We start from the raw sequence: 16,528 nt of genomic DNA, 5'->3' as shown, positions 1-16,528 counted from the left end.
ATCGAAATTACTCTAGCTCACTTAAGCAATCTTTAGAAACACCTATGAGCACTTTGAAGGTTTTTAGAGATAGTGTTGTAGGGATTGTTAGATATCAAGACCAATATGGTTGGTTCTTTACCACTCACAAAAAGCAAACACCACCCACCAAAGAGACAAGAAAACGACAACCTGTTCAGAACATTAACAGACAGTTTTCTTCCAACCCAAAAAATGTTCATGTTTGAGGTGACTTGTGCTTAAATTGTCGAAGTAAATGACTTCCTAAAGATAGACACTTACATGCTTCTAGGAGAGTCAAGCCAGATAAAAAGTCAACTTCTGTGAATCAAGTGTGGATAGTTTGTAGGACTAGTTCACTAGATAGTTTCAAGTCTTGTAGGACTAATTCCTCTTGATCACCTTCTCTCTAAAACAAAATTATGTTTGTAATTCGTATTTTCTGTTTAAACTAGTTTGTGTGTTTTTCTATTTCAATAAATGTATGGATGATTTATGTGTTTATTTTTGTGTTTATGCTTCTATTATCTTTATTTTTCTTTATTAGTTTTCTATTGTCTATTAATCTACCTGCATGATGGATCTCTAACCTACTATAGACCCAGTTTAAGTGGGGACCTAAACCCATATTTCCTGTTTTGTCAAGAATTTCTCATTTGTGTCTGGTATATCGATTCCGGATGTTCCAACACATGACTAGAAACAAATCTTTACTTCAGAACTTTGTTGAAAAGTTTATGGGCACTGCACGTTTTGCAAATGATCATATTGCTCATATCCTTGGCTATGGTGATATTCTTCAAAATGGAATCTCTATAAAATGTGTCTCCTATGTTGAAGGCTTAGGCCACAATCTTTTCAGTGTTGTTCAATTTTGTGATAATGATCTTCAAGTTCTGTTCAAAAGATACGAAGGCAAAGTCCAAACTAAAGAAGGTGTTGATATTCTGACTGGTTCTTGAGATGACAACTTGTTCACTATTGATCTCAATAACATTCCAACACCATCTTTAGAAATTTGTCTTCTCTCAAAAGCCTCTGCTCAACAATCTTGGTTATGGCATAAACGTCTCTCTCATCTTAACTTTCATACTATCAATGCTCTTGTCGACAAACAACTTGTTGATGGTCTCCCTGATTTCAAGTATGACACAACTCACGTTTGTTCAGCATGTGCCATTGGAAAACTTAAGAGAGCTTCTCACAGACCAAAGAAACATCTGAGCAATGAAGCCCCTCTTCATCTTCTCCACATAGATTTGTGTGGTCCTATGCGTGTTCAAAGCATTCACGGTAAACGCTACATTCTTGTTATTGTTGATGACTATTCTCGTTACACCTGGGTTTATTTTCTTCGTGAAAAGAGTGAAACTCCCAAAGTAATCATTGACTTTATAAAACGAACTCAAGTGAATCTTCAATCCAATGTTCGTATTGTCCATTCTGATAATGGTACCGAGTTCAGGAATGCTACTCTTGAATCTTTCTTCTCCTCAGTCGGTATCACCCATCAAGTTTCCGTTGCACGAACACCACAACAAAATGGAGTTGTTGAACGTCGAACACACACTTGTTGAAGCTGCCAGAACTATGCTTGCCCATTCTCGCCTTCATCCAAATCTATGGGCTGAAGCTATCTCTATAACATGTTTTACTCAAAACAGATCGATCATCAACAAGCGTTTTGATAAGACTCCATATGAAGTCATCAACAAGCGTAGACCGAATATGAACTTTTTTCATATCTTTGGTTGTGTATGTTATGTTCTAAATGATCAAGGTAACTTGGGAAAGTTTGAACCAAAAGGAGAGGAAGCATATTTCATTGGTTACTCAAGAGAATCTATTGCTTATCGTGTTTATAATCGACGAACGAAGAAAATTGTAGAGAGTATGAATGTCAAGTTTGATGAACTCTCTAGAATGCTTCTTGAACAACACCGTTCAAGTCCCGATCTTCGATGTCCTCAAGCTTCTGCTCCAACAACTAGCATCCAAATTCTCTCTAAACCGACTATTGAAGAATTAAATAAAGTGTTTGATAAATTTTATCATGATCTTCCTTCTCCTGTGATTCCTTCACCGGCCATTCCTGAAAGCTCATCTTCTAACAACACTCAATTTGAAAGCTCATCTCTGATCAACAAAGTTCGTCTTCATCATCTACTTCAAATGTTTCTACTCCTCCTCCCATCGAAAATTCTCCTACACCAATCGCATCATCCTCTTCTGGGTCCTCAAATTCCTCATTAGCTCCAACAGGTTCTCCTCCATCTGCCTCCTCTCAAACAAATGATTCAGAATATGATGAAGATGAAATGATCCTTCCTGACGAACCTACTTTTGAGCAAGTCACTGAACAACATTCTCCTAGCTTCATTAATTCCGATGAAATAAATGAACCAGCAGAACCTCTTCCTCATTCTAGGAAGTGGTCCTGATCTATGCTTCCTCATCCTCCAAGTCAAATTATTGGGGATCCAAACGCTGGGTTAACCATACGTTATGCGTCAGCAAATGAATGTTTATTCGCTAACTTCTTGAGCATGGTTGAACCCAGCAATGTCAATGAGGCTCTTCATGATCATGACTGGGTTAAAGCCATGCAAGAAGAACTATCTCAATTTGAGCGCCTTGAAGTGTGGAAACTTGTTCCTAATCCTTATGTCAACAAAGAACCAATCAAGACCAAATGGATTTTCAAAAACAAGAAGGATGAGAATGGAGTTGTTGTTCGAAACAAGGCTAGGTTGGTTGCTAAAGGTTTTCACAACAAGATGGTGTTGACTATGATGAGACATTTTCTCCTGTTGCTCGCATTGAGGCCATTCGTATTTTCCTAGCTTATGCAGCATACAAGAACTTCACTGTTTATCAAATGGATGTCAAGTTTGCCTTCTTGAATGGTGTTCTGAAAGAAAAAGTTTATGTGGGCCTAGAGGGTTTTGTTGATTCTAAAGATCCAAAGCATGTTTACAGGTTAGATAAGGCATTGTATGGTCTAAAACAAGCCCCTCGCGCGTGGTATGATGCTCTCTCTGCCTATCTGTTACAATCAGGATTTAGCAAAGGTACAATTGACAGAACTCTTTTCATCAAATGTCTTGGTAAGCACATCCTTCTAATCCAAATATATGTAGACGATATCATTTTCGGGTCGACTATTCCTCAGTTTGCAAAAAAATTTCTGCTTTAATGGTTAAACATTTTGAAATGAGTATAATGGGTGAATTAAACTTTTTCCTTAGTCTCCAAGTCAAACAACTGTCAAATGGGATTTTGTCAAAATAAATACATTAATGACATGTTGAAAAAGTTTGATATGAGTAATTGTCAACCAATGGGGACACCCATGGAAACTCGAACTAAAATCCATGCAGATTTAGAAGGAAAACCTTACAATCAGAAACTTTATCGCAGTATGATAGGATCACTTATGTATCTAACTGCCAGTCGCCCGGATATTATGTTTGCTACTTTCATGTGCGCCAGATTTCAAGCTAACCCTATGGAAAGTCATGCTAAAGCAGTTAAAAGAATTTTTCGGTATCTTAAGGGAACTATGAATCTTGGTTTATGGTATCCGAAAGATACCGGTTTTGAACTAACTGCTTACTCAGATGCAGACCATGCAGGGTGTAAGTTAGATCGCAAAAGCACTTCTGGTAGTGCACAGTTTCTTGGTGATAAGTTGGTTGGTTGGTCCTCAAAGAAACATACATGTGTTTCCACTTCCACTGCTGAATCTGAATATGTAGCAGCTGCTAGTTATTGCTCTCAAGTTTCGTGGATGAAGACTCAACTCTCTGACTATGGTATCAAGTATGATCAAATTCCAATCTACTGGGACTCCAAAAGTACAATTGCAATCTCTTGAAATCCTGTTCAGCATTCTAAGACAAAGCATATCGATGTAAGGTACCACTTTATCAAAGATCATGTTGAAAAAGGTAACATCGAACTTTACTTTGTCCCAACTGACTACCAACTTGTAGACCTTTTCACTAAACCTTTGGATGAACAACGGTTTAGTTTTCTGAAAACCAAGTTGGGTATGCTAAATCTACAACCTTAACAGCCTACTTGCCATGTGTTATATGTTTCTTTTCTTGGTCAAACAGTTGATGTATGCTTATATGCTCTTACATGCAATGCTTGAGGGGGAGAACAAGGGTAGAATGCATGATTCTAGGGGGAGTTTGTAGGTTATTAAGCTGCTTTATCTGTCTGCATGTTCCTAGGGGGAGTTTGTTGTTTACCTATTGCTTTTGCTTTTAACATTTTTCAACTCATTTTTTTTAAGTCAAAATTTATCTAAGTCCTTAAACCATTTTCCATTTTCCATTTTCCTCCTTGAACTTTAAACTTTTTCTAAACCATAACAAAAAAAAATTTGAACCGGTGGTGAACCCGAGTCAAACCCAAACCCGGTGGTCAAAAACCGACATTGACCACTATAAATACTCTCTCCTGGCCTCATTTTGACCTTTCTCAAAATTTTTCTAAGTCTTTTTAGGGGCTTTCTCTCATATTTACTGGCTTTCTTACCGGCTTTCCTTTTTCCTAAACTGTCTCAAAACGAATACCGGTTTTAGTTCTCATATTCTTCACTCATAAAACGAATACCGGCATTAGTTAATATATTCTTCAAAACCCGGCATTTAGGTAAATTCTTTACTAATACCGGCTTTTCTTTAATTATTCACTAATACCGGCTTTCATTTAATTCTTTACTAATACCGGTTTTCATCATTTGTCTTGATTTATCTCTTATATTTCAGGGGTGATTACTTGATTGTTTGTTCTTACTTGTTCTTTGATTTCACATTATCATTTACGGGTATCTTATCTTTATCCTATTTCATTTCTTCATCATTTCATGCATAATTGTTATATTTATATTTCGAGTGATTTAAGAGATTTAAATGCTTTCATATCATTACTTGAATTATATGCGTATATATTTGTTTCCTCTATATGTGATTATCTCTGTGATTCCTTCTCACAAGTGCATCGATAAAAAAGCTTCTGCTTGGTATCTTGATGCTTTGTCAATTATCGGATTTTCAAAACCAGTTTTACTTATACCTTTTCAAAAGGTTATAATTAAAACCAAGTTTCTTAATTTGAAAACCGGTATTAGAACTAAAAATTTTATATTCTTTACTAAAACCGGTTTTCACTTTTCTTCAAGTTTTTGAATACCGTTATTACAACACAATTTACTAAATTCTTTACTAATACCGGTTTTCAACCTCATTACCAAATTCTGAATACCGGTATTACAACATAATTTTTAAATTCTTTACTAATACCGGTTTTCATCCTTAAAATTTTTTTATCATTTCAAATTTTCTTTGATTTTCATATATCTTTTCTCACGATTTGATAATGATAATCATTTTCATATATCAATATTGTGCTAAACTTAGACGTTATCTGTGACCATTTCCGTGTTCATCAATATAACAAGTTGCACGCACATTTATCTCTTCCATCCTTTTTCAAACCTAAGTTTTCTCGGGACTACCTTTGTTTTCCATAAAAAGTAAGGTATCGAACGCCTTGTTGTACTACCTTTACATTTTTCGTGAAAAACGGTGTATGCCCAAGCCTTTGTGCTTATTGTTTTTCATATCATACATCGCGTTTCCACTAGAAGCAAGGCATCGAACGCCTTGATGTACTGGCTTTGCATCTTCTGTGAAACACGTTGTATGATCAAATTTTTCATATCTCAATAAATTTTATTCTATACTGATATTATCATACATTGGTTTTCCATAAGAAGCAAGGTATCGAACGCCTTGTTGTACTGCCTTCGCATCTTTTGTGAAAAACAGTGTAAGATAAACCATTTTTAAATAAATTAACCCGGAAACAATGTTTCCTATTCGTATTACTGTCAATCGCAGAATGGATTTTCTTGAAGACGGTGCCACACAGACTATGCAAAACAACCTACAACTAATGATACCATTTACTTGCCAACATGGCATTATCCCGGTCATGCTAACGTATCATCCGATGATCAATGTCTTCACCATTACTGGAAGGCATAGGAGAAGAGCTTCTTTTCCAAATGTGGCGCACGATTGAATATGTTGTCCCAAGAGGAAGAACAAGTACACCATTCTTCCAATTTTCTCTGCTCACCACTGCTGGGACAAGACAAACATTCCAATTCAAGTTTGAAGACAACATTCCAATTCAAGTTTGAAGACTTTCGTGAAATCTTGCAATTCCCAACTGCATCTTCAAGAGAGGGGGCCACAAGTTTTTTACCAAGACTACCCATGGGTGAAATGCTTCGACGTGTGCAACTTGGTTACGATGGTGTGTTGACTGCACTGAAAGACGTCAAGAAAAAGAATTTCTACCCCCTGTGGTATACCTTATGCTCAATAATCAACTATTGCCTGTCTCCCTCGAGAAAAGGACAAGATGACATTACTTCTGCCACACGTACTTATATGACATTGCTTACGATGTTCATCTTGATTTTGCAGCTGTTGCATTTGATCATCTTCGATTAAATGTGAACAGAAAGTTTACTGCCAACAAGAAATACATTGCATTTCTTCGTTTCTTGACTATGATTATGCAACACTTTCTCATCAACAATAACAACATCCAATGTTTTCCTAACTCTACACTTTGTACATATCCCAAGCTCTAAAATACAACGAACCACCCAAAAAAGATCAGAAAACACCAAGTCTGTTCTTTGCAGAAAATGATGGACAGACATCAGACATGTGAAAGAATCAGAGAACAAAGCAATTTAAAAACCATAATATATGTGACAAAAATTTAACTCAGCATCTTTTTACCTACAATATTTGATGACTACAAAAATTGTATGTTACACACATTAGGATATTAGTTGCTTTCATAGCTTTCACTTGTCTTCTTTTCATAACTTACTCTTCTCAAGCTAATATAGTATGGCATCTATGTGCATGCATACATGCACAAAAACAAAGTTGTATTCGAAACTTATAATAAAGAGTAAACATGTGATCACCAACTACTCATTTGTTTTTGGATCTTGGAATTATGAGAGGATTTACCACCCTTGTCTTTATAAGCATTTCTTGATGAATTGGTCTTCCTCCCCGCACGAGCTGCTTGAATGGCACGTTTTCGCTGCCTGGCTAGACGGTCTAGAAGTTCAGGATTCTCATCCTCTTCGCTTTCATCATCTTCTGCCTACAAATAGAAGTTTTTTTATTAACTGCTTTAGTACATGAAAATAAATGTGACCCACTTAGTATTGATAAAAAAAGAAAAGAAACAGGGTCAGATTGAGCAAATACACAAACTACTTCTAATACTTTCAGTTTTTATATAATAAATGTATATAGGGGTTGGTTATTGTAAATTAAGTATTTTAGTAAAACGAATAGGATTAGATCTTGAATATCGGATCATGATAAGAAGTAATGCACAAAGAGTCATAAGCACAAGTATATATGCTGATGCATAGAAATTTTCATATTGCACAACGATTTGCAATTAAGAGAAAATAATTGTTTTATTTGTTTACTTTAATACTTGTTTCTAAACAATAATGTTTAATTTAGAAGTTTCTGATGTATTTTTATATCAACATTTCCTTGAATGCAATCGCAATTTCAACAGTTGGTCACTTCCCTTACTTAAGATGTCCCTGAAATATCTAACATTTCCTTGTCCAAAATAAAATTAACACTATACGATAGCCCATTAGCATCTAAACTATTAGATTGAAAGTAATAACTTGAGTCCATAATATTTCTTTACTCGTCAAGGGTGCTATAGATACTCAACAGATAGTCAAACATTTTACCTAAACCAATGACACAAGTCAAACATTCCACAAATAATTGTAGGTGCAGATGAGATTTGACTTTGCAAATATGCAAGGTGTTGGACTTTAGAAGTGCATAAAGGAAATAAATACCTGATCATTTGTATCTACCTGCTTCCCTTCACGATCCTCTTGAACCTCTTCTACATCACCAGAAGTGTTCAGTTGCTCATCATCCTAAATAAAGTAAGGAGCATTTAACAATGTCATTCGAGATTGTACCAATTATTAGTCAAATCATAACATAATACATAATGCCATCAGAGACCTATTTACAGAAAACTTGCAAGACCGGCAAAATACAACATATATTTGACTGATCATGCTTATCCATTTTTGAATACAAGCTATAAAAACAAAAGAAAACAGTGATTTATATCACATCAACTAGAAAAGCTCAAGGGTACCTTAGTCAATAAGCATAGAGTATCAAATTTTTGGATGTCCGATGCATTAATTGTAGAATTGTCTCCATCTTCTTCTAAATCTTCACCTTCTTCGGTATCTTCATCGTCGGTACCAGAAATATTCTCAGTAAACTACAATATAAGAAACAAGCTTTAGACAAACATTTAGTACAGAGCTGGCAAGGAAAGGTTGGTAACATATTAAAACAGGTTAGGGGTAAAAGTGCCTAAATGTGTTCATGTTCAACCTATTTTCTAATCAAACACTTTTTTGTCTATTTCTTCGTTTACAATATAAGAAACAAGCTTTCGACAAACATTAAGTACAGAGCTGGTAAGTATTTATAGTGGGCTAAAAAGTGTAAATTATTGATGGAAAAACAAAAAGTGTAAATTAGTGAGACTTTTTCTACAAATATTAATAAAAATACTAATATATATTAATATTTTTGGATGATGATTACTGGGATTTTCAATTTATAATTATATTAATAATGACATCATCAACGTTCAAATTTGATGATTGGAGAGTTGTGATTGGTCAATAAGTAGTTAGGTTAGTTGTCTTTTCGTATATATAAAGATGATACATGTTTAGAACATACTGTTGGCAAAAGTTCAATCTATATGATGTGTAATGTGTTCCCTTTACAACCCATATTAATACCTTCAAAAGTAAATGGCCAAAATTAACTCCTACAATTAAGGATAAACTCACAACTACTTAAAACAAAGAAAATGCAGCATACCTTTTCAATATCATCTTGTTCCTTCTTACTAAAACCACTGGCAGAAAGTTCCTTGTCAAGAACACCAGATGCTTTTTTAATTGAAGAGAACCGAGGTTTTACACTATCCGATTCTTCATCTGACTCTGAATCCTCAGCATTTGATTCAAAAGTAAGGTTGAACCTCTTGCTGAAAAACTTAATAATGCATTCAACATCACGATCAAAGTACCTAACATCAAATATTAAACCAAATCAAAGTTATAAGTACAGTGGAACTAACTATAAATGTCGGCTAAAACCATTTTGTAATTTATCATCATACATTTCTGCATTTCGATGAGATACGGAAACCATCTGAGGAAAATCAATGACAGTAATTTTCTCATCATCGTCTATCTGCAACAAATATATAAATTTGACAAGTCACCTTACATGTTTTAATAAGAAATTTTCAATATTAAAAACCACATTGCAAGGTAAAAAGCATTAGAGTAAAGTAAAATAAACAACATTCAAGTTGAAATTAAATTCTTCAAAAAATACCATTATGTTGAATTCATTGAAGTCACAGTGAATCAGGCCATGCTCCGCTAGACGTACAATGATTCCTATGATCTTCTCAAAGACAGTATCAGTATTTTGCAACTGCTGCACCTGCACACTGCACCAATATGATATTAAGATGCAGGATGTTCTTAAAATGTTGTCTTAGACGGTGTAGTTTGATGATCCTAAAGATACAAATATGGAGCAACTGAATAAAAATCAAATCTGAGCATCCTTGATAGAGGAAAGAAAGAACATACAACCGGGTCAAAATATAAAAAATATTGGCACACAATTCAAGTGAATAAGATAGATACACTATCTGAATGATGAAAAAGCAACAACAAACGCATTATGATTTGATTCTAGCAAAATGCATCTTTAATAAAACTGAAAATTTCAGTAGTTTGCTTCTTTTGGTTGTTCTCTCGCATCCAGCAAGTATTTAGCTTTATAAATAAGCTTATTTTCACAAAGAAACACAAATAGAATCGAGACGAAGAATATGTCAAAAAAGCTTACATGCAACATTACTTTATAATACAAAAATGTTATAAAACGCAGGTCCGGTAAAAGATCACTGTATTGTATATAAGGAGTATGAACAGACTTAAAATATGTTAATCATACAGTAACTTCAAGAGAATAGCAAGTAGCAACTGCCAGAGGCATGAAAACTAAAAGGCTAGAATCAAAACTCTTACAGTGGATAGCCTTGTACAAGTGACATGATCACACAATGACGATTGCAATCCACGGCATGCGGAACAGGAAAACCATGTTCTTCTAACGCCTACTCCACAAGAGAAAATAAAGTTTACTCAACAACTGCAAACAAGATCACTACCCAACTAGCACTGATTTAGGTTGTGTTTTGTCTCAAATAGGCCAAACAAAAATTAGCTAAAAAAGAGCGGGCCAAACTGATTGAAAAGATTCCATTATCAATGTATACAACCTCCTAAATTGTTTTATTCAGAGATTCGTATAATCATTGTAATGTTTTTGTTATGGTAATCAAAACCTATGTAAATATCAGTCTAAATGGAGAAAAGAAGAAAAAAAACAGTCCATGCTAGTCAACCAGATGAACAGTTTCAGCTCAAACACACATTAACAGGTCACCCCGCAAATTTTACCATCATTAAAAATCAATATGTTCGATCTGCAATCACACCTTCATAAAAGCAAACTCTTTAAGAGCAGCAAGACGAGACAGATACAACCAGCTAAAGCTACGGCGGTGCTTTAAGTAGTCACGCTTAGACTTGACAGCTCTAAAAGAGGTCCTCCCTAGCCTGTGTAGTTTCATGGCCATAACTGTTCCATCTTCGTTTGCAACCTCAAAAATATCTTAAAAACAATGAATATGTTAGCATGTCTCCAATCTTCAAACTCGTCGAGATCTCAAATTTAAGTATCATTAGTATACCGGATTCTTTCCCCACACCAATTTGGCGTCCCACAGATGAAAACACGCCTCGGTTTACCAAAGCCTTGATAGCAAGAAAATCATAACCAAGGTACGTTAGCCGGAACCCATCATCTACAAAGAAAAAAGAACAAGCTACTGATAACATGGAAGACCCAAAAAAAGGAGAATTTAACTAGAATAGGCAAACTACTTACACTTAGAAGAATCATGATGCAACAACTTGTGTTTAAGCAAATTCCTCAACACCTTGTAAGTCCCTCCATGCCTATATACATACCCACAATACTATTACTTTTTTCCAATTAAAGAAACACGATATAATATATATATATATAGGTTTTAGGTAAAATAAAACAAGTATTAAAGTAAAACAAATAAAACAATAAGTTTTCCTTTACTGAAAATCATCGTGCATCACGAAAATCATCATGTATCAACTTCTTCGTGAATCTTCGTGCATCAATTTAATCATGATCTAAGGGTCAAGATCTTGTCCTATTTTGTTTTACTTTAATACTTGTTTTACAATACCTAACCCATATATATATATATATATTATATATAGTATCAGTAGAGGTTAACCTGAGCGAAGCAATGCGTTCAATGAGCTCTGCAGGCACAATTTCATGCTGAGAAGATAACAGGACATTTTTTTTATATAAGACAATGCTTTAAAAAACATATCAAAAGGTATAAAGCTATACAACATAAGGATACATAATAGAATTACATTGCGCATTCCCATCTCGACAGCAGTGAGACACCGGAAATCATCTTTGGACAGATACCTCAGAACATTTACATCAAGCTTCATTACTCTTCTTTTGCACTTCTTCTTCTAGTTCACTATTTAATGCAAATGCAAAGTGTTCATTAATCACCCAACAAAAGCGTACGATTTAATTCCAACATAAACAACTCTAGTCCAAAACCACCAATGCAAAGTTAACGCATTATTAAATATTTTGTTTCATAATTACTTCTTCATTAACTCAAGACTAGAGGTGACAAAAATACGGGATGGGACGGGCTGGGTGACAGATCAAAACAGGTCCACATCAAAACAGGCATACAAAAAATATATATACTAAACTATATATATATAAGAGAGAGGCCAAATGAGAAGGTGTGTTAAGGAGATAAGGGAGAGAAAGTCCTATTGGCCAATCAGAGTGTGACACGTCGCCTCTAAAAAAAATATGCGCGGTGGCATTTTTGTAAATAATTTGACTTCAAACCTAAGCTGACCCAATCCACCTCAAGCTGACCCAACCCAAGATGACTCGGCCCAAGCTGACTCATCCCAAGTTGACCCACCTTAACCTGACCCAGCCCAAGCTGACCCAACCGAACCCCAAGCTGACCCAAACCCGTAATCTACATTTGTGTAGATTATGTGTAAATTGTGTCAAGTTGACCCAACCTGACCAGACCCCAAGCTGACCCAAGCTGACCCAGACCCCAAGCTGACCCAACCCTGACCAAAGATGACCCAGACCCCAAACTGACCCAACCCCAAGCAGACCTAAACCTGACCAGACCCCAAGCTGACCAAAGCCTGATCAAAGATGACCCAGACCCCAAACTGACCCAACCCCAAGCTGACCTAAACCTGACCAGACCCCAAGCTGACCCAAACTGACCCAGACCCCAAGCTGACTGATCAAGCTGACCCAAACCAGCTGATCCAACTCAAGCTGACCCAACTCAAGCTGACCCAACCCACTGAGAGCCCAAGCTGACCAAGCTTCACAAAACTTTAATTTATTTACAAAATTGCCACCGCGCTTTTTTTTAAATTTTGACACATGTCACGTTCTGATTGGCTAATAGGACCTTCTCTCCCTAACACACCTTCTTCCAGGATCCTCACCCTATATATATATATATATATATCTTGAATAAGTAATAGTCAAACCCTTCCGGTATCTATGATTAAAAGCTACATTAACAGATTAACTTGCAGTTCTAATCAATGCTTGTATATATAACTTTTCGTCTGAATTAACAAAGTTTGACAACTTCTAGGGCACGATTGGTAGGGAGAAATCAAATGAAATGAAATGCAGAGAAATGAAATTGGAAAAATTAAATAATTTCCTTTGTTTAGTAGTGACAACGAATTAAACTGAGAAATTTGAAAGATGTAAATGCCATTGTTTTCAAATAACAAGATAACATATAAGTAACATTAAACTTTAAAACAGCCCATACAAAATACAATACTAATACGTATTGCAATACCAAATACTGACACATAGGATAATGATCTCTCATATCTAAATACATAAAAAAAACAAAATGCACAGCACTAATACATTTTCAAACTTGAACTTTTGCAGCACATTGCATTTGTACAGAATATCAACTACAAGGGCATTGCCGATAACTCTATGAGCATGATGATCTGTTGACATGAATCACTTTACATAGCTGGTCAATATGATCCATACTATTAGTGTTAATTTAAGAAAATCATTAATTAATAAACTAAGCTTAGACGCCGCTTTATTTCTTTCTTTAAACACCCACTTTAAATATCAGCAGTAGGTTTTGGATGTAGCGACTAGCAGTAGCAACATTATATTCACACAATGTAGTTTATATTACATATAATCCATAAATTACACTAAACTAAGGACAAAATAAAAATAACCAATTGTGTAGTCTATATTTCCCTATACATATATCACTAAACACACAGTATAAATCTTTATGTAGTAGTTTGCAATCCCGTTGAAAAAAATGCAAAAATAAAGCACAAATCTCATATAGGTTAAATAGTTCATTGATATAGACAAAACATACCAGGCAAAAAAACCTGATAGTAAGTACAGGCGATGGTTTTTTTACCTACAAATATGAGTTGGAGACTCACTAGGACGAGAAAAAAGGGCTAGGGTTTCGAGCCCTATTCAATTGGAAGAGAACAGTGGGCTAAGGTTTGGAGACCTTTCTTGATTTTTGTATAAAGGGGGCCAGGGTTTCTATCTCAAAAGTATGGAGAAATTATATATCCAATTATCTTCGTGTTTTTTTTAGATGGTATTAAAAATATGGAGAAATGTATTTCTTTCACTAGAAGAGAGAAAATGATATTACATACAAAGACATTTCTCATGAAATCAAATTCTCCCCCTTTTAATGTCTCCGGTCTAACAAAACGAGGGAAAATAAATCATTTCCATTTCTCCAGCTCCAATTCCCTCTACCAAACATGCCCTAATCTTCTACTAAAGAATCATCATTTATCCGACATATATTTGTTGGTAAAATTCTTACAAACTTGCTATATATTTGTTAAAAGAACTTAACTTGACATACATATATTTAACATACAGAAGAGAGAACAAATTACTTAAGTTTCATACTTCAAACTTCAGTCAAACATTTTTACAAACACTTAGCATACATGATTTTATACATAAAAAAAATTATTTCTTTTTGACATGAACATCATCCAGTTTTTCACAAATTATTAAAACTACTTTTCTTCTAAATAATCAAAAGTATATAAATTATAAAATTCTATTTCTACAATCATAAAACCCTTCAAACCAAATTTGGGGTTTTTCTATCGATACAGAAAGATGAATAAATAGAGAGAAAAAAAGAAAAATTCGTACCCGTTAATTCTAATGGTGGTTTTCAGGGAACAAGGAAAATTAGTACTTGGAGTTGGAGTTGGAGTTGCAGTGTAGCTAGGGCATATAGCAATTAGCAACCCGTATATTTTTATTTTTTCTGACCGGAATTTTTACTATAAAATCAATTTTTATTAAGCCCAAAAGGAAACGTGGATTAAAACTAAAGAGCCCAAAAGGAAACGTGGTCGATTATATGAAAAAAAAAAGCCCAAATATATCCGATAAATTACAATAAAAGCCCAAAAAGACATAACTTTTGGTTTCGTGTGTTATATGGGTCTAATCTGCGGAGGAGGATTCCCTCAAGTTAACTTTATAACTTGAGTCAAGTTGGGGACATCTTGACCCTTGATTGAAAATCAAGGGCTAAGATTCAATCATTATCTTTGAATCTTGACCCTTGATTTTCATCCGAGGGCCAAGATTAGCCTAACATAACTCATGTTAATCTAACTTGAGGGAATCCCCTTCCCTAATCTGCCACCTTAGTTAAAGTCAGACCAAGATTCCATATTTTCATATTACAAGTTTTGAGATTTTAACGAGCATGTTATTCGTACAATGCGGCGGCGGAGACGATGGTTTAGTGGTGTCGGTGATGGTACTATTGTTGGTGGTGGCGGTGTCAAGTGGTGCAGGTTGATATAAAATTTTTAGAAGATAAGGCTATAATGTTAAAAACTAAAATATAAGTTAAGAGTATAAATTAACTCATTAATGGCAAACTTGATATTTTATTAAGTCTTTCCATAGTAAATGTTTATTAGTAATTCAACATGTAACTATTATGTAACCATTTCTAAAAATAGGGGGTGATAAATTTTATAAAGGAGTATAGATATAGATATTTTGTATACTTAAACTTTGGACAATACTATTATATAAGAGAATATTACAGTTTTGGTACCTCAACTTGGCAACTTTTGCACTTTTAGTCTCCAACTAAAAAAATTGCAGCTTTCATACCTAAAGTTTTGTGTTTTTTTCAGTTTTGGTACCACGTTCATACGGCGTTAAATTTTGCCGTTAACACCCTCACGTGACAAACACGTGAGGGGTATTTTAGTCTTTTGACACCCCTTTTTTTTAAGAAAATTACAGTTTTGATACCTCAAATTATCAATTTTTTCACTTTTGGTACCTCAAGTAGATAACACTTTCTTTATTACACTCTATGGGGCCGTTTGGTTCGCAGAATGATTTTGAAGAAATTGGAATCTGTTAAAGGAATTGGAATTTGATGGAATTGGAATCTGAATGGATTGGAATCTGATGGAATTGGAATTTGATTGAATTATAATTTTGTGTGTTTGGTTGAGTGGAATTGAATGGAATTCATAATATTATTTTATAAAAATAATAATTAAAAAAATTGGAATACATATTTTATAATTTGTAATATTAATGCTTTTTACAAAATATAAAATTTATATAAAATATTATTATTTTTTATAAAATAATATTTTTTATAAAATAACTTAAATCTTATAAACTAAGTTAGATTTTTAATAAGAATTTTTTTATTAAATAGTAAAAATTTTTATAAAAAATAAATATTTTTATACAATAATATTATAATTTATAAATACTTCTATAAATATTATTTATATTTTTATAGAATAATATTCTAAAAATTTATATAAATATTATTAATATTTTTTATAAAATAACATTTTTTATTGAATAATATTAAACATTACAAGCTAAAATTAGATTTTTATATAAAAAATGATTTTAATAAGTAGTAATAAACTTTATAAATATTAATAATTTTTTATAAAACTTTAAACAATTTTTAACTAATATGAAGTAATTATTAACAATAATATTAAAAGTAAAAATAATGATAATAGAAATAATTATAAAAGATTAAGTTTTATCAAAACTTGAATTCCATTGGAATTTCAAAC

The 16,528-nt window shown here is 33.9% G+C and overlaps 2 protein-coding genes across 2 annotated transcripts; one reads left to right on the top strand and one right to left on the bottom strand.

Annotated features, from left to right (window-relative positions):
* Positions 1-3,340: 3,340 nt before the first annotated feature.
* On the top strand, positions 3,341-3,877 carry LOC122583239 (secreted RxLR effector protein 161-like). Its single transcript, XM_043755663.1, has one exon. It carries the CDS (start codon positions 3,341-3,343, stop codon positions 3,875-3,877), a length of 537 nt encoding a protein of 178 aa, XP_043611598.1.
* Positions 3,878-6,783: 2,906 nt separating this feature from the next.
* LOC122581915 (serine/threonine-protein kinase rio2) lies at positions 6,784-14,694 on the bottom strand. Its single transcript, XM_043754233.1, has 13 exons — positions 14,598-14,694; positions 11,702-11,817; positions 11,554-11,600; positions 11,166-11,236; positions 10,969-11,082; positions 10,714-10,889; positions 10,241-10,329; positions 9,534-9,651; positions 9,313-9,386; positions 9,009-9,219; positions 8,260-8,391; positions 7,946-8,029; positions 6,784-7,212 (listed from the first exon to the last, which is right to left on the bottom strand). The coding sequence occupies exons 2-13, from the start codon at positions 11,783-11,785 to the stop codon at positions 7,024-7,026; spliced, it is 1,389 nt and encodes a 462-aa protein (XP_043610168.1). The 5' UTR covers positions 11,786-11,817; positions 14,598-14,694; the 3' UTR covers positions 6,784-7,023.
* Between the last annotated feature and the right edge of the window lie 1,834 nt (positions 14,695-16,528).

Source organism: Erigeron canadensis, chromosome 9 (assembly GCF_010389155.1).
Source record: "Erigeron canadensis isolate Cc75 chromosome 9, C_canadensis_v1, whole genome shotgun sequence".
NCBI classification, from domain to species: domain Eukaryota; kingdom Viridiplantae; phylum Streptophyta; class Magnoliopsida; order Asterales; family Asteraceae; genus Erigeron; species Erigeron canadensis.
This window is presented reverse-complemented; position numbering and strand designations above follow the sequence as displayed.